At 43.7% G+C, this 23774-nt stretch overlaps 1 protein-coding gene across 3 annotated transcripts in view; it reads left to right on the forward strand.

Moving 5' to 3' along the window:
* The window catches only part of ydjc (YdjC chitooligosaccharide deacetylase homolog), a 103635-nt gene extending 81234 nt beyond the window's left edge, over positions 1-22401 (forward strand). For 2 of the 3 annotated variants that reach the window (XM_084552151.1, XM_084552150.1), the window contains 3 exons: positions 1960-2137; positions 16871-21175; positions 21285-22401. In XM_084552151.1, the coding sequence (XP_084408277.1) occupies positions 1960-2137; positions 16871-17195 (503 nt within the window). In that variant the 3' untranslated portion in view covers positions 17196-21175; positions 21285-22401. The remainder of the gene's footprint in view (positions 1-1959; positions 2138-16870; positions 21176-21284) is intronic. The other variant, XM_084552152.1, reaches the window with a different exon arrangement.
* Positions 22402-23774: the final 1373 nt, after the last annotated feature.

Raw genomic sequence — 23774 nt, forward strand, 5'->3', positions numbered from 1 at the left:
CACAGGTCTCAGCATCAATGGAGAGGTGGTGGAGCAGGTCACAGACTTCAAGTTCCTTGGTCGGCACATCTCAGAGGACCTGGGCTGGACGGTGACCACCACACACATTCTCAAATAAGCCCAGCAGCGGGCTCTTTTTTCTGAGAATGCTAAGGAAGAACAAACTCCCTCCACCACTCCTGAAAAACTTTTACCGTTGCACCATAGAGAGTGTGCTAACCTACGGATGTACAGTATGGTACGCCAACTGCACTGCTTCAGAGAAAAAAACAGCTGCAGCGGGTCATCAAGATGGCTGAGTGGATTGTAGGCTTTCCACTTCCACATCTGGACAAGATCTACTCGAGCCATATCCTTTGATGGGCCACAAAGTTCCGTAGGGGCACCACTCACCCAGGACACTTTCTGTTCAGCAGCCTCCCCTCTGGCAGACTCAGAGTCATGCCGGCCTGCACTAACAGACTCAAGCACAGCCTTTTCCCTATGGCTGTGAATAGGCTGCTGTTCACTCTGGAACAGGGTAAATCTGGACTCATCAGACCACATGACCTTCTTCCATTGCTCCAAAGCCCAATCTTTATGCTCTCTAGCAAATTGAAGCCTTTTTTCCAGTTATCCTCACTGATTAGTGGTTTTCTTAAGGCTACACAGCTGTTCAGTCTCAATCCCTTGAGTTCCCTTCACATTGTATGTGTGGAAATGCTCTTACTTTCACTATTAAACATAGCCCTGAGTTCTACTGTTGTTTTTCTTCCATTTGATTTCACCAAACGTTTGAGTGATCACTGATCTCGATCAATCAGGATTTCTTTCTGACCACATTTCTTCTTGGAAGACGATGGTTCCCCACTGTCCTTCCAATATTTAATAATGTGTTGGACAGTTCTTAACCCAATTTTAGTAGTTTCTACTATCTCCTTAGTCTGTTTAAGAATCAAATCATTGGCATGCATCAAGCAGAGAAAATATCTAACATCTTTCCCACGACCACAGGATGTGTCTTTAGACATTGTTGTTTAAGAAATGAGAAGCTACTCATTCCATCAGTTGGGGTTAAATAATTTGTTGCCAGCTGAAAGATAATCACCCATGCAGTAATTATCGAATTACCTATTTGCTTAGTTAAATCCAGGGGGCGACTTTTTTTTTTGGTGAGGTGGTTTAATTTGTAGATTTCATAGACACTTAGAGAGATTTTATTACTCTGTTTTATATTTATGTATATATTTTTTTGAATATATTTATTACTTTCATAAACACCTGACCTGCCAAACAAAATTTCATTGTAACTTGCGTGCAATGACAATAAAGTTCTTCTTCTTCTTCTATCACAATGTCATAACCTCCACGATGACGGTATGGATGGATGATGGTATCACATTTGTAGGCATTCGTGAATATGACGTTTCACTTGTGGATCATGGAACAAGCATTTGTGACAATTTTGAGACTAATTTCACTCCATTAAAATAGAAGGTGGACATCAGGAGTTACTTTAAAAGAAGGCAAAGTTACTGTTGAACAGTTGTAATACCTACACCGTTTTCTCCAACTAGGATGTAAATACTCTCAAATTAAATTTGAAAGTCACTTTATTTCATTATTGGGTGATTAAAGTATGTTTAGGGAAACCGCTTAAGTAACAAAAAATGTGTGTCCGTGTCAAAAAGGTATGTACCTAATTGTAATTACTTGTCCATGTCTTTGAGACAGAGAAAGAAAGAGAAAGGTTGAGGACTTGGGCTGGAAGAGAAGAATGTTTTGAATTTATTAGAATTATCAACTGATTATCAAAACAATGTTGTTGTCCAGAGTTGTCCATAAATTAGACCCTTATTTTTAAAATTTAGGACATAGCAATTAAAATTTATGACTACATTTTCATTAAACCTTGGTCATAATGACTATGCTTGATGGATGTGATGCTGATGTTATTGTACTGTGTTGTATACTCTGCAGAGGTGTGCAAGGTGTTTGCACAAGTCCTGTCAGATCTCAGGATTCCATATACTCGTCTTCCAGTGGAGCCAGGTTTACACAGCTGCCCCTGGTTGCCAGCACATCTACAAAGCTTCTACACACAGGTGGAGAAGGATGCTATGGGTGCTATCCCTATCTTCAAACACTATGGAATCAGGTCTGTTTGGATGTGTGTGTGCATTTGAAAAAAACAATGAGGTTAATCTTGACTAGCCTGCCAGCATGCATATGTAATTCTCGCTAAGACAGAGTGTGTGGGGAGCATGTGACTTCCCACATATTACGTAGTGTACACATGTTACTGACTGGCAGACACCGATATACATAATAAACAGAGGCATTAATCATTGGCTTGCTCCTACATACATGTCAGTATGTAAGCCTTAACAGGAAAAATAGCACTTTAATGGCGGGGAACACTGAGGGTACCATGGAAGAAATTTAGAAGGAGCTGAGGACTAAATCATAGTACAAGATCAGGTTTGAAAGGGAACTGTTACAGAAAGGAATAGAAAGGAGAATGGGACCTGCTAATAAGTTTAACCAGTTTTTCAACAGGTTTGACTCACCAGTCATGGCCCAACATCCACCTACCTCGACATTCATACCTCAGCAACACTCGGCATGACTTGCTGTAGCACCTGGAGCTTGGCAACCACCCGTTCATACAATTCACACCAAACTTGGCATGTATCATTTATGGACAAAGATAATGAAAATTCTTCAAAAGCACTTTAGCAGGGTTATTAATTACAAAGTAAAGGGCTAATTAATTTTTACGGCGTTGCACAAGCTAATATTTTGTGTGAAGTAGATAATAGATAGATAGTTTCTTTATTAATCCCAAACTAGGAAATTTCACTGTTGCAGCAGCAATGTACAGGCACTCGCCACCATACATAAAATATAACAAAAAGCTAAAATCAACAATAAAAAAGAGAACTACCAAAAAAAATAATAATGATAGAGCCAGCCTTCCTGATCAGTTTATTCAGTCTGTTGGCCTCACTGGCTGTAATGCTGTTCCCCCAGCAGAACACAGCAGAGAAAAGTGTGCTGGCCACAACAGACTGGTAGAAAATTTCCAGCATCTTGCTACAAGTATATACCCAACCTTAATCAAACTTAATATAATTGGTAATAATATGATTCTGTACAAGCACCCCAACCTTTGTGACTCTTGGTCTCTAGGGAGCGCTACACAAGCAACATTTCAATATCTCAAAAACTGCAATAGGCAACTTCATAAAATTTGGCATACACAATCTGTATCATATTGTGTAGACGCCCATCAAGTTGCGTGACATTACGTCTACAGGGGGCACTACAGGTGACAATTTTCATATAACTTTAGGGCCTATAACTTTTCAAGTATTCACCCAATCCTTATGAAACTCCGTCACTGAAACGACCATCATTGTAATATGCTTGCGTACAATCATGCCAAATTTCGGCTGTAGCGGGCGCTACAACGACTACATGTTTATATCTCACAAACCAAACTGCTTGAAATTTGACAATAATAATTTATGGATGACTCCTTACAAGCCAACCAAGTTTCGTGCAATACGGTGTGTAGGGGGCGCTACTGGTGACTTATGCCTCTGTGTCCCGCTCGGGGACGACTTTGCCACGACATGGACCCCTTTATGATCGCTTGCGATCATCTAGTTATTATTATTATTTTATTATAACATAAATCTGTAGAATATTATTTTGACTAGTCTATTATTTATTTGATTATTTTTTCATTAAATGTATCAGTTTCGATTAAACTTTTAGTTAACTACTACAATATAACGGAACGTTTCCTAATAAATTTTAATTCATTCATTCATTCATCTTCTATACCCGTTTAGTCCTGTTAAGGGTCACGGGGGTCTGCTGGAGCCTATCCCAGCTGTCATCGGGCGAGAGGCAGGGGCTAATAAATTTTCTTCAAACATAATGATGACTTTTTTGAACATGATATCTATAAATGAAAATCCCATTTCAATCCAGATGTTACTATTCAACAAGAGTTCAGATTTATTGAGTGTAATAAGGATAATGTTTTTCCTACTGTATGTCCTGTCATTAATTAGCTTATACTGAGTATTATTATCATAGGTGCTGACTGTAAATGCATCTCTATCCTGTAGAGTGTCACTATTCTCTTCCTTATATTTTTTACATCTCATATTTGTACATTTTGTGTTTAGTTGCTGCACCGTAGGCCTTTGAGGAAAGTAATTTCAATCCTGTGTATGTGTTGCACATGTCAGAATTGACAATAAAGCTGACTTTGGCTTTTGACATTCACTATTCATACTCACAGGCCAGACTTCGTTGCATGGACCCCTAACTAGATGATCACAAGTGATCATAAAGGGGTCCATGCAGTGGCGAAGTCATCCCTGAGCAGGATGCAGAGGCATAAGCGGGTCGGACACGGCATGAAAGGAGGCAAAGTATCTGCAGAGAAATCCTTTGGCTGACAAGTGAGTGAGAGTCAGATGGGTTGGAAGCAATGAAATTTTGTGGGCTTGTAAACAGTCTTCCACAGATGCCATTGCCTCAGTCTGAGTAGGACATAGGACTCAAATATTTACACGTCACCAGTAGCGCCCCCTATCAAGCGTATTGCACAATACTTGGTGGGCTTGTAAGGAGTCATCCAGAGATTATTATTGTCAAATTTCAAGCAGTTTACTGTGGTGGTTTGTGAGATATAAACATGTAGTGGTTGTAGCGCCCCCCACAGTCCAATTTCACGAAACTTGGCATGATTATATGCAAGCATTTTATAATGAAGGTTGCTAATTTCATAAGGATTGGGTGAATACCTCAAAGGTTATAGGCCTTAAAGTCATGTGAAATGTTTCCGTGTCACCTGTAGCACCCCCTGTTGATGTAATGTCACGCAACTTGATGGGCGTGTACACAATATTTTATGGACTGTGTATGCCAAATTTCATGAAGTTACCTATTGCAGTTTTTGAGATATTGAAATGTTGCTTGTGTAGCGCCCTCTAGAGACCAAGGGTGGCAAAAGTTGGGATGCTTGGTCTCAGTGATATGAAGTTTGATTAAAGGTGCGGTAGGCAAGTCTTATAATACTAACTTTCTGTCATATTTGCTGAAACTGACCCTATGTTCAAGTATAATTGCATGAAGCAGGTCATTTTAAAAAAAATTCGGCTCCTCTGGCCCCACCTAGAGCCTGTAGCGCGATTTGCAAGACATCCAACACTTCACATTCAGATGCACCAATCAAGACCAGGGGTGTATCTAACAGAGTGTCAATCACTGCTCATGGACACGCATTTCATAGCGCCCTCCCCTCCCCTCCCTCCACCACCTCGACCTCGCCGTGGGCGTGTAGAAGGAGCCGGGATGTAATCCTCGTCTGAGGCCTGTGCCTCAGCTTCACTCTCAAACGTCTAACCACATCAACAGGTAGCGGTCATATATCTACCACATAGCAAATTGATAAATCTAAACTGTGGAATAAAATGTCTGCCACGCCATAAAAATTATTTTGCCATTAACTTTGTAATCAGTAACCCTGCTAAAGATCTTTTGAGAATTTTTCATTATGTTTGTCCATAAATGATACATGGCAAGTTTGGTGAGAATCTGATGAACGGGCTAGGAGGAGTTGATTTAGATTTGAGGTGTATTTTTTTCAAAATGGCGGAAAAAATGGCATGCGGAAATGGGCGTGGCCTAGTCCATTAAAACCAGGGCTATATAAGGAATCAAAGGAAGAAAGAATTTTGTTTCAAGGGCACACTGTTCTCAAGATATGAGGCAACATGTAAATTGGCCACCTAGCTGCAGACATGTGTATTGACACCTTGGCAAAGTGACATGCTAGGACTTCTACCAAGTTACCAACTTTGATGCCTTTCGCCCTTGCAGTTTGTCCTGGGCAGACAGTTTAGCTACAGCTACGCAGAAAAAGATAAATTATGATAATAATAATAAGAAGAAGAATAAGAAGAAAAATCGCAATAAAATCAATAGGGATCCTGCAACTGAGGTGTATTTTTTTCAAAATGGCGGAAAAAATGGCATGCAGAAATGGGCGTGGCCTACTCCATTGGAACTAGGGCTATGTAAGGAATCAGAGGGAGAAAGAATTTTGTTTCCAGGGCACACGGTTCTTGAGATAGGAGGAGATAGGAGGCAAACGTGTGTGTATAAAAAAAAACAAAACCTCCCTCTCACTCTCTTGGGGTGGTATCTCTGTCATCCTCAAGCTTGGGTCCTCTACCAATTCAATTCAATTCAATTCAATTTTATTTATATAGCGTCAATAACAATACAAATCGTCTCAAGACACTTTACAAAACCTGGCCTGAAACCCCCAGAGTAAGCCTGAAGGCGACAGTGGCAAGGAAAAACTCCCTTTTAACAAGAAGAAACCTTGAGCAGAACCCAGCTCATATGGAGGGACCCATCTGCCTAAGGCCAGCCGGGTACAGACAGAAGAAAGAGAGAAGAGAACAGCAAGATAAACATACATCTGTCATAGATACACATATCTGACTAAAGCGTACATGTGGAATCTTATACAAACTGATGAGGGACACACAGCAGTAAACATTCTATACAGTAATAGCACAGAATTGCATGACTAGTAGTAGATAGGAAATTAGAGGGCAAGAGCTCTGTGCCAGAGAAAAGAAAGTGGAGGATGCGAGAGAGGAGAGAGAAGAAAGAAGGAGGACATGTGTTTGGTGCATCGTCCCCCAGCAGCCTAGGCCTATAGCAGCGTAACTAAGGGATGGGCCAGAGGCCTGGGAGTTTGAGGGGTCTGCGCAGTATCTTAACTGTTCCTAGGACTGCGCTCTTCTGGACTGAGGCTTCTGATGTTGTTCCTGGGATCTGTTGGAGCCACTCCCCCAGTTTGGGGGTTACTGCTCCGAGTGCTCCTACCACCACAGGGACCATGCTCGCCTTGACCTTCCACATCTGCTCCAGCTGTTCTTTCAATCCTTGGTATTTTTCTACCTTTTTGTGTTCTTTCTTTCTGATGTTGGCGTCTGCTGGTATCGCCACATCTATCACCACCGCCTTCTTCTGCTCTTTGTCTACCACCACTATGTCCAGTTGGTTAGCTGGGACCTGTTTGTCAGTCTGGAAGCTGAAGTCCCACAGCACCTTGACCCTGTTGTTCCCAGCCACATTCTGTGGTGCGGTCTATTGGGATTTGGGTACTTCTATTCCATCCTGGGTACAGATGTTCCTGTACACTATTCCAGCCACCACTTGGTTGTGTCTCTTCATGTACGCTGACCCGGCTAGCATCTTACACCCTGCTACTATGTGCTGGACTGTCTCAGGGATATCTTTGCATAGTCTGCACCTTGGGTCTGATCTACTCTTGTAGATCTTGGTCTATATGGCTCTTGTACCAAAGGCCTGTTCTTGATGCCTCTGTGCTGTATCTGAGTCCAGCCTTTTCCAGCCATTGATAGGTCTTCTCAATATCAGCCACTTGTCCCTCCAGGTGATCTGCTCCTCTTCCTCTGCACTCTCGGGTTTCGGGTTTCTGTTGCCTGAGACATTCACTTGGCAGTTCATCCTTCGTGGCCATTTTTCTGATGTACTCTTGGATTTTTGATATTTCATCCTGGATAGTGGCCTTGATGCTCACTAGTCCTCGGCCTCCCTCTTTCCGCTTAGTGTACAGTGGATTTGGAGTGAAACCCTCCTTGAACCGTCACCTTATCGTGGTGGAGGAGTTTGAGTGTCCTAATGACCCTAGGAGCTATGCTGTCCGGGGCAATTTGCCCCTGGTAGGGTCTCCCAAGGCAGATTGGTCTTAGGCGAAGGGCCAGACTAAGAACGGTTCAGAAGACCCTTGATGAAGAATAAGAGCAAGAGAAAGTGTACCTGGCCCGGAGGGCTACCGGGGCCCCACCCTGGAGCCAGGCCTGGGGTTGGGGCTCGTGGGCGAGCGCCTGGTGGCCGGGCCTTTATCCATGGGGTCCGGCCGGGCCCAGCCCGAACTGGTGACATGGACTCGCCTCCCTGTAGGCCCACCACCCGCAGGAGGTTCATGAAGGGTCCGGTGCTTTGTGGATTGGGCAGCAGACCAAGGCGGGGGCCTTGGCGGTCTGATCCTCGGTTACGGAAGCTGGCTTTTGGGACATGGAATGTCACCTCTCTGGCGGGGAAGGAGCCGGAGCTTGTGGAAGAGGTGGAGCGCTATCGACTAGATATAGTCGGCCTCACCTCGACACATAGCGTCGGATCTGGAACCCAAGTCCTTGAGAGGGGTTGGACTCTCTTCTTTGCTGGAGTTGCTCCGGGTGAGAGGCGGAAGGCCGGGGTGGGCATTTTGCTTGCCCCTGGACTATCTGCCTGTACGTTGGGGTTCTCCCAGATGGACGAAAGGGTTGCTTCCCTACGCCTTCGGGTGGGGGAACGGGTCCTGACTGTTGTCTGCGCATATGCGCCGAACAGCAGTTCAGAGTACCCACCCTTTTTGGAGGCCCTGGGACGGACACTGGATGGTGCCCCGACTGGGGACTCCATTGTCCTGCTGGGAGACTTCAACGCTCATGTGGGCAACGACAGCGTGACCTGGAGGGGCGTGATTGGGAGGAACGGCCTGCCTGATCTGAACCCGAGCGGTGTTCAGTTATTGGACTTCTGCGCGAGTCGCAGTTTGTCCATAACTAACACCATGTTCGAACATAAGGTTGTTCATCGGTGCTCTTGGCACCATGACGGCCTAGGTCGTAGGTCGATGATTGACTTTATAGTTGTATCATCTGACCTGCGACCGTATGTTCTGGACACTCGGGTAAAGAGAGGAGCAGAGCTGTCAACTGATCACCACCTGGTGGTGAGTTGGATCAGATGGCAGGGGAAGACACCACGTAGACCTGGTAGACCCAAACGAGTAGTGAGGGTCTGCTGGGAACGCCAGGTGGAAGAACCTGTCAGGATGGTCTTCAACTCCCACCTCCGGCAGAGCTTCAACCGCGTCCCGGGGGTGGTGGGGGACATTGAGTCCGAATGGGCCATGTTCCGCTCCGCCATTGTTGAGGCGGCTGTTTCAAGTTGCGGTCGCAGGGTCGCTGGTGCTGGTCGCGGCGGTAACCCCCAAACCTGCTGGTGGACACCGGAGGTGAAGGGAGCCGTCAGGCTGAAGAAGGAGGCCTACAGGGCATGGTTGGTCTGTGGGTCTCCTGAAGCAGCAGAACGGTACCGGATGGCCAGGCGATCCGCGGCAAGGGCAGTCGCTGAGGCAAAAACTCGGGCGTGGGAGGAGTTCGGTGAGGCTATGGAAGAAGACTATCGATCGGCTCCAAAGAGGTTCTGGCAAACCGTCCGGCGCCTCAGGGGTGGTAGGCGGCAACACGCCCACACTGTTTTCAGTGTGGGTGGTGAGCTGCTGACATCAACTGGGGATATTGTCCGGCGGTGGAAGGAATACTTTGAGGAGCTCCTCAATCCCACCAACACGTATTCCATAGAGGAAACAGAGCCGGAGGGCCTGGGGTTGGGTGGTCCAATCTCTGGGGCAGAAGTCGCCGAGGTAGTGAAACAACTCCGCGGCGGTGGAGCTCCGGGAGAGGATGAGATCCGCCCCGGGTACCTCAAGGCTCTGGATGTTGTAGGGCTGTCTTGGCTGACACGTCTCTGCAACATTGCGTGGACATCGGGGGCAGTACCCCTGGAGTGGCAGGCCGGGGTGGTGGTCCCCATTTTTAAAAAGGGGGACCAGAGGGTGTGTTCCAACTACAGGGGGATCACACTCCTCAGCCTCCCCGGCAAAGTCTACGCCAGGGTGCTGGAAAAGAGGGTCCGGTCGATTGTTGAACCTCAGATCGAGGAGGAACAATGCGGTTTTCGTCCCGGACGTGGAACCATGGACCAGCTCTTTACCCTCACTAGGGTGCTGGAGGGGAGATGGGAGTTTGCCCAACCAGTCCACATGTGTTTTGTGGATCTGGAGAAGGCTTACGACCGTGTCCCCAGGAGCATCCTGTGGGGGGTGCTCCGGGAGTATGGGGTGGATGGCTCCTTACTAAGGGCCATTCAGTCCCTGTACCAAAGGAGTGTGAGTTTGGTCCGTGTAGCCGGTAGTAAGTCGGACCTGTTCCCAGTGAGGGTTGGACTCCGCCAGGGCTGCCCTTTGTCACCGGTTCTGTTCATAGTTTTTATGGACAGAATTTCTAGGCGTAGCCGGGTGGGGGAGGGTATCGGGTTCGGTGGGCGGAGAATCTCGTCTCTGCTGTTTGCAGATGACGTGGTCCTCTTAGCTTCATCGAACAGCGACCTTCAGCTCTTGCTGGGGCAGTTCGCAGCCGAGTGTGAAGCGGCTGGGATGAAGATCAGCACCTCCAAGTCTGAGGCCATGGTCCTCAGTCGGAAAAGGGTGGACTGCCTACTCCGGGTCGGGGAGGAGGTCCTGCCTCAAGTGGAGGAGTTCAAGTATCTCGGGGTCTTGTTCATGAGTGAGGGTAGGAGGGAGCGGGAGATTGACAGGCGGATCGGGGCGGCATCTGCAGTGATGCGGATGCTTAACCGGTCTGTCGTGGTGAAGAGAGAGCTAAGCCGAAAGGCGAAGCTCTCAATTTACCGGTCGATCTACGTCCCAATCCTCACCTATGGTCATGAACTTTGGGTAATGACCGAAAGAATAAGATCGCGAATACAAGCGGCCGAAATGAGTTTCCTTCGCAGGGTGGCCGGGCTCAGCCTTAGAGATAGGGTAAGGAGCTCGGACATACGGGAGGAGCTCAGAGTAGAGCCGCTGCTCCTCCACGTCGAGAGGAGCCAGTTGAGATGGCTAGGGCATCTGGTAAGGATGCCTCCCGGACGCCTCCCTGGAGAGGTGTTTCGGGCATGTCCCACCGGAAGGAGACCTCGGGGCCGACCTAGGACACGATGGAGGGATTATATCTCTCGTCTGGCCTGGGAACGCCTGGGGGTTCCTCCGGAGGAGCTGGCTGAAGTGGCTGGGGAGAGGGCTGTCTGGGTTTCCCTGCTGAAGCTGCTGCCCCCGCGACCCGGACCCGGATAAGTGGGAGAAGACGAGACGAGACCCTCCGTGCGTGGTGAGGAGCTTTCATGTCTGTAGCTTCTATCTCCTCCTTTGGCCAGCATATGATCCCAGCGGGGTATCTGATGACTGGTATTGCGTACATGTTTGATGGCTTGGATCTTGTTTCTGCCATTCAGCTGACTTTTCAGGACCTGCCTTACTCTCTGGAAGTATTTGGTTGTGGCTGACGTCCTTGCAGCTTCCTCGTGGTTTTCATTAGCTTATGGGATACCAAGGTACTTGTAGCTGTCTTGTTTATCACCTATGTTGCCCTCTTGTAGGTCAACCCCTTCAGTTTTGATCATCTTGCCTCTCTTTGAGACCATCCGGCCACACTTGTCCAATCCACTACACCCTGCACCACCTAGACTCTGCGGGGACCTACGCACGGGTCCTATTTGTGGACTTCAGCTCTGCGTTCAACACCATCGTCCCGGAGCTCCTCCACCAAAAACTGTCCCAGCTCACCGTGCCCCCCTCCACCTGTCAGTGGATTACCAGTTTCCTGACTGACAGGAGGCAGCAGGTGAAACTGGGGAACTTCACATCCAGCACCCGGTCCCTCAGCACTGGTGCCCCCTAGGGATGCGTTCTCTCCCCACTGCTCTTCTCCCTTTACACCACTGACTGCACCTCAAGGGACCCTTCTGTGAAACTCCTGAAGTTTGCAGACGACACCACCGTCATTGGACTCATCCGGGACGGCGACGAGTCTGCATACAGAAGGGAAGTGGAACAGCTGGTCCTCTGGTGCAGTCAGAACCACCTGGAGCTAAACCCGCTCAAAACTGTGGAGATGACAGTGGACTTCAGGAAGAGACCCCCATCAACATCTCCTCTCACCATACTCAACAGGACAGTCCCAACAGTAGACTCATTCAGGTTCCTCGGGTCCACAATTTCACGAGACCTGAAGTGGACCTCCCACATAGACTCCATAAGGAAGAAGGCCCAGCAGAGGCTGTACTTTCTGCGTCAGCTCAGGAAGTTCAACCTGCCTCAGGAGCTGCTGATCATGTTCTACACTGCAGTAGTCCAGTCTGTCCTGACCACATCCATCACTGTCTGGTTTGGATCCGCCACCAGGCATGACAAGGTCAGACTGCAGAGAACAGTCAGGTCTGCAGAGAGGATCATTGGTACCGATCTTCCCTCCATCCAGGACCTGTACCGGTCCCGGGTCGGGAAGGGGGCCAGGAAAATCACCACAGACCCCTCACACCCTGGTCACAACCTGTTTAGACTCCTCCCCTCAGGCCGGCGTTACAGAGCGCTGTACGCCAAAACCAGCCGTCACAAGGACAGTTTCTTCCCCCGGGCTGTCGCTCTGTTGAACTCTGAGCAGTCACAGAGTGTCAGACCATCCACATGAACATTAAACAATAACTCTGCACTGTTGTATATACTCACTGTACAATAATCCTAGTTTGGTGTATATATTATCCTATTTTTTATGTGTACAGATTCAGATATATTTGTATTTCTATCTTATTTTATTTTATTTTATTTAATTTTATTTCACTTATTTAAGCTGCTTCTGTACCAGAGAGAAAAGTTGCCGGAGTCAAATTCCTTGTATGTGTCATACTTGGCCATTAAGGCTGATTCTGATTCTGATTCTGATTCTGATCCGAATGACATCCCTATGTCGTTGCTGTAGATCCTGGTGGTGTGGATCAGTGAGTCGATTTCTCGCTCATTCCTGGCGTACAGCTTGATGTCACCCATGTAGAGCAGGTGGCTAATTGCTGCTCCACTTTGGAATTGGTACCTGTAATCACTCTTTGTGATGATCTGACTGAGGGGGTTCAGGCCTATGCAGAACAGCAGTGGTGATAGCGCATCTCCTTGGTATATGCCGCATTTGATGTTGACTTGGGCAATTGGCTTTGAGTCGTCTCTAGGGTTGTCTTCCACATTCTCATCGAGTTCTGGATGAAGGCCCTTAGGTTCCTGTTCCTTAGGTTCCACCCAACGGACACATCTGCACAGATTGCAGTTTGTTTTGCACTGTCACTTTAACTCCATTTGCACACTACCTCAATTCATTGCAGTTTATTCTATGTTAGTTAATTTTAAATTCTGTTGAAACTTTTTAACGCCTATATTTATACACACCTGCTATTTTGTACAATACTTGGAAAGCTAATTTTATTCTATATTCTATATTTATACTTTTGTTTTTTTGTTTTTTTACTTATGGCTTGAATCAGGACCAGAGTAACCAATTCCGTTCCTTCCCATGTACCAACATGTGTCGTAATGACAATAAAGAATCCTTGAATCCTTGAATCTTGAATCAGTTCCAGACATTCCAGTATGCACGTGTGGGACATTGATTTGTAAGGTTTCGTGTAGTCGATCCAGGCAGTGCACAGGTTGGTCTGTCTGCTCTTACAGTCTCGGGTGACTGCTCTGTTGACCAGTAGCTGGTGCTTGGCTCCTCTGGTGTTACTACCAATTCCCTACGTGCTTTCTCATCTTAGCCGTGATGATGCCTGACAGGGCCTTCCATGTTGTGGAGAGACAGGTTATTGGCCGGTAGTTGGATGGGATGGGTCCCTTCTGAGGGTCCTTACGGATTAGGACCTGGCTATTCAGGTATCTCCATACCTGAAGCCGCATTGGTATATGCCTGGTGTACTACCTGGGTGCCCCTTTATTCACCATGTTGCCTTTCTGTAGCTCTGCTAGCTGACTAACATCTCTCCGCGTTGCCCTTATCTTGGCCTCTAACCGTATTCTCCATGGTGGATGCTGCCTGTTATGGTTTGAGCCCATCTTGTATCCAAGCATTTCTAGGTTACTGTTGCTGTACTGCGCATCAGCTTATGGTCTCAGTGATGGTTCCTTTAGGGATTGTTGTTAGTGCTGCATTCACATCCACTAGCAGATCTTCTGAGGGTACTTTACAAGTCAGCTTCGGTATTTGTCGGGGGTTCCAGGTTTGCACTTGTCATCAATGAAGAAAAAATACATTGATGGAATAACCTAGTCATTCAGTATATTCAGGTAGTCAGCTGACCTCATTTTGGGCACCTAATGTTGCTGAACCTAGACCTGACCAACTGCAGTAACCCCCACTCTACAAAGTGCTGTAAGTTAATCACCTCTCATTTACACATTCACACACGAACGTATATATTCAGGGAACTGATAGGAATCAAAAACAACGTCTGTAACATTAACTACTCAGAATGTTACAGATGTTGTTTTTGGTTCCTATTGGTTTCCTGAATATATACGCTGGTGTGTGAATGTGTAAATGTTTATTGTAGTTTGTAGAAGACGCTTAATAAAGTTCATTCCATTCCCTCGTATTGGTTCGCGGGATAGAGCTGCCTCTTCCAATATGGCGGCGACGTTGACGTACGGTCCAGCGCTCAATGAGGCATCTATGTATATATGTCTATGGTTTTTCCAACCCTTTATGTTTCTGTGGTTTATGTGTAACATCCTGGGTAATGGCAGCTACTACCCAAATCATGACCGAGTTGACGGGTTGTTTTTCCGACATGACGGAGTATTTTAATGATTTTTTTCAGCCAGAATGTTGTTTTTCCGATTATACCGATGCCACTTGAACACAGCATTCACTTCAGGCCATTCAGATCGCACGTGGGAGTTGGAGCGATTGATTAAAACAACCACTCACACCGCAGTACTGAAAAAAAAAATAATAATTATATATTATCGGGGCCATTCGTTATGATATCGGACTTATCGGAATGACGTCATAATTTCCAGATATCGGGCTGATAATTATCGGACCGATAATTATCGTGCACCCCTAGTTGGAACCATGCATGTAGAGACCATCCATTCATGGCAATTGGAAACAAATATCTCAAACTTGGACTCATCAGAACAAAGCACAGATTTCCACTGGTTTAATGTCCATTCCTTGTGTTTCTTGGCCCAAACAAATCTTTTCTGCTTGTTGCTTTTCCTTAGTAATGGTTTTCCAGCAGCTATTTGACCATAAAGGCCTGATTGGGGCAGTCTCCTCTGAACAGTTGATGTAGAGAAGTGTCTGCTACTAGAACTCTGTGTGGCACTGATCTGGGCTCTAATCTGAGGTGCTGTTAGCTTGCGATTTCTGAGGCTGGTGACTTGGATGTATTTGTCCTCAGCAGCAGAGGTGACTCTTGGTCTTCATTTCCTGGGGCAGTCCTCTTTTTTATTTTTTGCGACTGCACTTGTGGACACATTCAAAGTTTTTGCAATTTTCTAGACTGAGTGACCCTTCAGTTCTTGCAGTAATGATGGACTGTTGTTTCTCTTTACTTAGCTGATAAGCTAAGTAAATATCAATTCTGACAGTTGTCAAATAGGGCTGTCAGCTGTGTACCAACCTGACTTCTGCACAACACAACTGATGGTCCCAACCCCATTAAGAAGGCAAGAAATTCCACAAATGAACCCTGACAAGGTACACCTGTGAAGTGAAAACCATTTCAGGTGACTACATCATGAAGTTCATTGAGAGAAGTCCAAGGGTTTGCAGTGCTGTCAACTAAGCAAAGGGTGGCTACTTCAAGGACTTTAAAATATGAATCATATTTAGAGTTATTTCACACGTTTTTGTCTACTACATAATTCCATATGTGTTCATTCATAGTTGTGATGTCTTTAATGAGAATCTACAATGTAAATAGCCATGAAAATAAAAACCATTAAATGAGTGGGTGTGTCGAAACTTTTGACTGGTAGTGTAAAGGCTTGAATGACCTGTAATTTTCTACTCTTAAACTCTTAGAAAAAATTGAAGTCATTGTATTTGGCCCCAAATATCTCATAGATTCATTATCTGTCTATCTGTCACTTAGTTTCTTTGGATGGCATTACACTGGCCCCCAGTACTACTGTGAAAAATCTTGTGTTGTGTTATATTGGATGAGGATATGTCCTTTAATTCGCACATAAAGCAAGTAACAAGGACTGCCTTCTTTTACCTGCATCATATCGTCAAACTTAGGAACAATGCACTGAGCGTGTCTCCTCTCTCTCGCACCAAGCTCCTATCCTCTCATTTCTTTTGTCTGGCACCGAGCTCCTGTCCTCTAATTTCTTATCTAATTTATTCTCTATTACTAGTCATGCTACTCTGTGCTACTACTGTAGACTGCATGGCCTGCAGTTATCCACTCCTATCCGAATTAACAATTCTCCAACCTCCCTATGATTCCTCTTACATTCTCGCACTGACATGTAACATCATCAGCTATATGTTGTATTTGTATCATCAAATTCTACATGTACGCTTTATTCAGATGTATGTATATATGACAGATGTATGTTTATCTCATTCCTCCTGCTGTTCTCTTCTCTCTTTTCTATCTCTACCTGGCTGGCCTTAGGCAGATGGGTCCCTCCATATGAGCTGGGTTTTGCTCAAGGTTTCTTCCTGTTAAAAGGGAGTTTTCCTTGCCACCGTCGCCTGCAGGCTTGCTCTGGGGGTTTCAGGCCGGGTTTTGTAAAGCGTCTTGAGACTATTTGTATTGTTACTGATGCTATATAAATGAAATTGAATTGAACTGAATTGAAAATGAATAGCTATTACCCAAATACACTGTTGCCCATAAAGTTGGAATACGTTTGTTTTCAGACACAGTCCTTGATTTATTCATATTTATACAAATTACATTATCACAATAATTTCATGTGAAAAGTATGTATGTATACTTGTCAATGTTGGTATGTGTTATGTGAAAGATCATTTATTATGGTGCCAGTCAGTCATCCCCTGTAGTTTATAGATGGATTGATTCTCTGCAGAGCCCCCCATGGTCTGTGGCTGAGAAACATCAGCCACCATCTAAACATTTTCAATTTCCACAGGTGGCCAGACGTATGTCTGGGACTTACCACCATGGGCCAGGACATGTCTGTCTCCAGGTTGCAAATGGCCCTCAGCCACGCTTTTGCTTCATTTCCTATGGCCGTTACCTGCAGCAGTGCAAGGAATCAGCCTGTGGTCACAGCAGAACTCATGGTTCATCCTGGGTATCCTAGCCACCCCCTGGAAGGAGGCTGTGGAGAAGGCCCTGATGATTTCTCCCAATCAGCTGACCGACGGCATGAGTTGAACGTGCTCAGAGATCCATCTTTGCTGGCCCACTACAGCCAAGAGAGAGTACAGCTGTGCGCCTTCAAGGACCTATGACTACTGCTTTCTCAAAACATGTACTGCTGTATAGCTACCATGGAGAGCTCATGTGAAGTTCAGTTTTCCACAATCTGTTGTAGGATGACAAAAAACAGAGTCACATTATAATAACACACAGACTACTATATACTGACCTAGATAATTACTTCTATTAACAATATGTGTTTTGAGTCATTGGAAGAGCTGTTACACTTTTAACACCAAAACAATGTAAGATTGAAGTTTTTTTAATGATTCAGTGTTGGTGGGAGATGTTATTAAATAGAAACATAATTTTCCATAAGCCCATGCCAGTCACAATTCAAGTTTGCAATTTAACAGAAGCCATATAATCTGTGTGGAGTTGTCTTCTTTCTCAGTCAAAGGTGTTCACTGCCACATCAACAACGTTTATCAAAACTGTATTTGTTGAAATTATAACTAATAAATCATTCATTAATTCATCTTCTGTAACCGCTTGCCCTGTGAGGGGTCACGGGGGGCTGGAGCCTATGCCAGCTTTAGGGGTACACCTTGGACAGGTCACCAGTCTATCGCAGAGCTAACACAGAGAGACAGACAGCCATTCACACTCACAGGGAGAACATGCAAACTCCACACAGAAAGGCCCAGTCAGCCCATGAATTTGAACCCGGAACCTTTTTGCTGTGAGGCATCAGTGCTAACCACCACGCCACTGTGCTGCCCCAACTAATAAATCTTTATTGCTATAATCAAGAAGGATTGAAACAAACATATTTCTAAATAATGAAAGAACCTTTTTCTTGTAAATTATCTTTTATTTATATGGCACTTTTCTACATATTAAAAGGTTTGCACTTGAGTACCAGTAGTACTCCACTCGGGGTTCAGTGTCTTGCTCAAGGACACCTTGGCATGTGGCAATGAAATGCTATACAAAAACTATAACATAAAAACTGCTGATGTTCTAGTTTGTGGAGAAAGAACTCGGTAACACTTTATAATAACTATCCGTTATAACTAGTTAATAGGTCATTAGTGAACTGTTAATTAATGAGTTATTAATGACCTGTTGAGTGTTCGTTAACAGTTTGTTAAGGATTTATAATGATGCCTTAATTAGTTAATAGATCATTAATAAACTGTTAGTTAATGAGTTATAAATGACTTGTTAACTGTATGTTAATGTTTATAACTATACCATATAAATTAGTAATAGATCATGAACAAGCTATTAGTAAATCACTTATTAATAACTTGTTAAGTTAATGGTTTATATATGTTATTGGGACGTTATTCTTAAGTTGAAACTGTTTCTCATTTATTAACTGTTAGTAAATTAGGAATAGTTGCAACTTTAGAATAACGTCCCAATAACATACATAAGCTAATAACGAATACTTAACTATTATATTAACTCACACTTTACAGATCAGTTGTTAACAGTTTAACCATCTACTAATACCAGTGAAACTTTGTAGAACAGCAAATGGGTGGAACAAGTTCAAAGTACAGAAATTTGATGTGATATTTAAAATATCAAATTTTTGTACCTCAACCTTGTTCCACCCATAGGCTTTTCTGTGTACTGTATTTTACCAAAGAAACACCACAGATGAAATGTTGAACATTGTTTTTAATGTATAGAAACACACATACTGAGCCATCACATGGCAGAACAGCAGTATACAACAGTATACAAACCCATGAGGTTTGGGCACTTTTTGTGCAGGACATGAAAACAAATTAAATCAAAATCAAGCCATTGGCATTATTGATATGAACATGTCTTAGCACAACTTGGACCCCCTATACTTAGCGAACCAGACCCGAGCTACAACCGAACTGCTCTAGGGTACCATCCCACAGTGACACAACACCTAAGCTTTCTTAGAGGAATCAGTTTCCCCTTTTTCTTTTGATGTTCAACATAGCCTCAAAAGGTTTGGATCATTAATCAACACTTCCAGACATTTTTTTGCAAAGTCCTGAAGTCGTTGCTGTGGTGTATGAGCAACCAGCAACTCCTTGTATTTCTTCGGGGCCACAACAGCCAGCTCACAGATCGGGGCATTGGCGATGACGGTGTTTCGGTCGACACCGACCTTTTGATATGCCACACACATTAGGTTTTGTATGAGATCGCTTAGTGAACTACATCTCTCGTCTCGAACAATGTACGTCACTAGAGAACTATGGCTGTCTCCTTGTTGAGCTTTACCGTCTTCTTCCAGGACGAAGGCAGAAGCATCAAACGAGGTGAAAATCATTATAAATCGTGTCATGTCGAGAGCTGTAGGTACACGAAGGAAGTTTTGGTCGGTTCTGTCCGTGCCTGCATGCGGGACTTGTAGTTCGTTTAATTACGTATTGTCCATAGCGTTTTACTTAACTATCTTGCGACAAACTGTGACATTCTTGACATGTAAAATCATTTTTATTCTGAAAAACAATATATGTATAATCCAAGGCACAAGTCGATCGGGACCAGAAAATAGGTCCCATGGAGGCAATCGGAAGGGGCGGGACTTCGGCTCTCTATAATACAATTCAAACGTAATCTGGCGGGAGCTAGTCACAGAGACTCGGGAAGCTTGTGTGATGTGTGTGGAAAGAACCGAGGATAAGACAATAGGTAGGCCCTAATCAAGTCATATTGTAATATCGTAGCCAAATAATGCCTGGTTTAGCCACTGAGCTAAGAGAGCTTATTGAAGGCAGAACTAAATCTAAAGAAGAAACAGAGAAATAATCAAATGTATGCAGAAGAAAAGGCTTCTAAGAAGACGGATGAAATGCCAAAAATGCAAACACAAAGAGGGAATTCAAGGAATCAGTTTGTGTGGACAACTATGCATGGTAAGTTTATTTTTATTGCATGAAATGACAACATATATGGGTATTTTGGTCCAGAATTCGAGTGAAAATGAAATCTATTTAATTGTGAGCTGATAAGAGTGCCCAATATATCTTAGTCAAAACGTTGTGAGCTTTTGAAACATATTAACACACATTTTATGGGGGTTCCTGGCACAAAATATTTTCAGATGGGGTCCATGGCCAAATACACATTAATTTGGGGGTCGTTGACATGAAAATGTTTGAGAATCACTGCTCCAGCCACTACCCTGGCCTGTGTCATTCTTATTTAGCCATTCAAAGGTCTCCCTCTTCACCTGGATGCGCTTTGTGTACAGATACACTATGGCATAGGTATATGATTTTAGTCTGTCTGTCCATGATGAAAAGTGTTTATTTCAATAGAAATACTGTATAACTATGCTGTCATAAACAATAACTGGAGACTATGTAGTAAAGCTTGTGATTATTATGTTATGGAGCATCTCTAGACTCATGTTGATAACAGGTGCTTGGAGTTGTTTCACTTTTGTGATTTATTTTGCTAAAAGGTGTAATTTACAGCTTGAATTCTTAACAGTTTAATTATGGAAATATGTTTAATTGCTGTTACTTATGGGATGCTGTGTTGGTCAGCATTAGGCCTGGAACAACATGAGTGTCTGACCCTGCCTCTTGAAGCTCAATGGCAATTGGCATCTATAGGCTCTGGCAATTAATATTAGAAATAGGATTTTACAAATATCCTACAGTATTATTAGTCCCAAATGTATTGACAGAGCTCTGTAGAAAATACCACAAAACATAATTTCCATTATTATTGCTGTTTTTGTCTACACAGTAGTGGACAATTTTCATTTCCTGGGGTGCAGTAGATGCAAACTTTGTGTATCAAACCAAAAAGATCAAAAGAACTGTGGTATAATAATTATTTGCCTTGTTCTATCAGATTTTCACAAGGCCTGCGTCTACGTCAAGTGGACATGATCAATGATGACATTTCCCGAAGCTCAGCAACCCTGTCCAAGATGGCTCAAAAGCTGCGAGATGTGTGCACTATTGCGATGGACAGATATCAGCTAGCAAGAGGCCAGTACATTGGGGGTCGGCAGCAGTTTGTCACCGTTGATGAGAGCCATTTCAGACACAAAAGAAAGGCAAGCAGCAAGCACTATTATCAAGATAGTAATGCAAATTAACATTGAATGACAGATTATTCATTTTGTTTAAAGAAGAATAATTCCTAATATTTTATGTTTTCAACAGTACGGACGGGGACGAATGGCTGGTGGCTGGAAGAGGAAGAAGTGGGTGTTTGGGATGCTAGGTGTGAACCGGAGAGGGAGAAGACATGCAAAGCCTGTTCTTCGCTTAGTCAAGAGAAGAAGAAGGAGAGATCTGGTGCCACTTATAGCTCACCATGTTAAAGTGGGATCTACAATAATAAGTGATGAGTGGTGGGCTTATCGCAATGCTTTACCTCAGCTAGGTTACACCCATTTCACTGTCAATCACAGTGTGTCATATGTCGATGCCCAAACAGGTGCACATACTCAACACATAGAGAGGGCCTGGAGAACGGTTAAGGAAAATGTGTGGCGACTCAGGGGGAATCGTACAGATGAGTTACTGGTAGGCCATCTCAGAGTTATTGAATGGCATGAGTGGCTTGCCCGTAAGCATCGCAAAGGGCCGCTAGGACGGATAATACATGACATTGCTGTGATGTATGGACATTAAATGTCCCTCTGAAATTCTGTTTATCCAGTGTTTAGCCCAAAAAGTGCCCAAACCTCATGGGTTTGTATACTGCTGTTCTGCCATGTGATGGCTCAGTATGTGTGTTTCTGTACATTAAACACAATGTTCAACATTTCATCTGTGGTGTTTCTTTGGTAAAATACAGTACACAGAGAGCCTATGGGTGGAACAAGGTTGAGGTACAAAAATTTGATATTTTAAATATCACATCAAATTTCCGTACCTTGAACTTGTTCCACCCATTTGCTGTTCTACAAAGTTTCACTGGTATTAGTAGATGGTTAGCAAACTGTTAACAACTGATCTGTAAATTGTGAGTTAATATAATAGTTAAGTATTAGTTATTAGCTTATGTATGTTAATGGTACGTTATTCTAAAGTTGCAACTATTCCTAATTTACTAACAGTTAATAAATGAAGAATAGTTGCAACTTTAGAATAACGTCCCAATAACATATATAAACTATTAACTGATACTTAACAAGTCATTCATAAGTGATTTACTATTAGCTTGTTCATGATCTATTACTAATTTATAAGGTATAGTTATAAACCATTAACATACAGTTAACAAGTCATTTATAACTCATTAACTAACAGTGATCTATCTAAGGCATCATTATAAATCCTTAAACTGTTAACAAACACTCAACAAGTCATTAATAACTCATTAATTAACAGTTTACTAATGATCTATTAACTAGTTATAACGGATAGTTATTATAAAGTGTTACCAAGAACTCTTTAAGTTTAGAGATGTTTAAGCCAAAGTTTATGTAAGCCATTTGGCTGCAACTGTGTGGTTCTCTGAAACCAATTATTGTATTGCCCTATCTGCATCTCCTACATTACAAGTGTAAAATTATCAGCATCCATCTGAATTTACAGCCACCCTTTGTCCCAGATTTGACCTATGGTGGCAGTAGGGGTGTGCACAGTGTTTTCCTGTGCAGCGAGAATGTATGAAGAAGGTTCTTATATTATCCAGATGTACTTTTGGTCTGTTTTCACCCTGACTGATTATCTGACTTCCCTTTGCAGTGATGTTACTTATTACCAATGTCACTGATGAATTCAATTTCAATTTTCAATTTTATTTATATAGCGTCAATAACAATACAAATCGTCTCAAGACGCTTTACAAAAACCCGGCCTGAAACCCCCAGAGCAAGCCTGAAGGCAACGGTGGCAAGGAAAAACTCCCTTTTAACAGGAAGAAACCTCGAGCAGAACCCAGCTCATATGGAGGGACCCATCTGCCTAAGGCCAGCCGGGTACAGACAGAAGAAAGAGAGAAGAGAACAGCAAAGAGAGAAGAGAAGAGAACAGCAGGAATGAAACCACACAGAAGAAAATGTTCTTTTAAGATGAGTTATTGCGTGATCTTGAGAGTCCCTTCTTAGTGGAATCTAGACCTTAATTATTTTCACTTGATGCATGTTTAATCTTACCTAATCTGGAGATCTAGTACCATCTCGTAAATTTTACCTGAGTGAATGTACTTGTTAGCTAGCCAGCTAAAATAATTTCATCCATCCAGTGATGGAGTAAACATTTACACTGGTGGGAAAACATAGGAACAAAACTAACTGAAAGACATAAGGTACGGTATACTTTTAAAAAGTATACCGTAAAAAGAAAAAAACTCTGTATGATTAGAATAGCATATTATTCATCATTAATAGAAGAAAACATGAACAACCCCAGATTTCTTTTCAGCACTGTAGCCAGGCCACAGTTCGGTTGTGCCATCTATTCTTTTAGCCCTCAGTAGTAATGACTTCAAGAGCTTCCTTACAAATAAAATTGTAAGCATTAGAGAAAAAATTCAAGGCATCCTTCCGACTGCTGTCAAAGATGTAAGTACAGTGGCATTAGAAACTTCTGTAAGACCTAATCAATATCTGGAATCCTTCTCTCCAGTAGATCTTTCTGAGCTCACTTCAAGAATAACAACATCTAAACCATCAACTTGTCTTCTAGATCCCATCCCAA

The sequence above is a fragment of the Chelon labrosus genome (genome assembly GCF_963514085.1).
Source record: "Chelon labrosus genome assembly, chromosome: 9".
In the NCBI taxonomy this organism is placed as follows: Eukaryota; Metazoa; Chordata; class Actinopteri; order Mugiliformes; family Mugilidae; genus Chelon; species Chelon labrosus.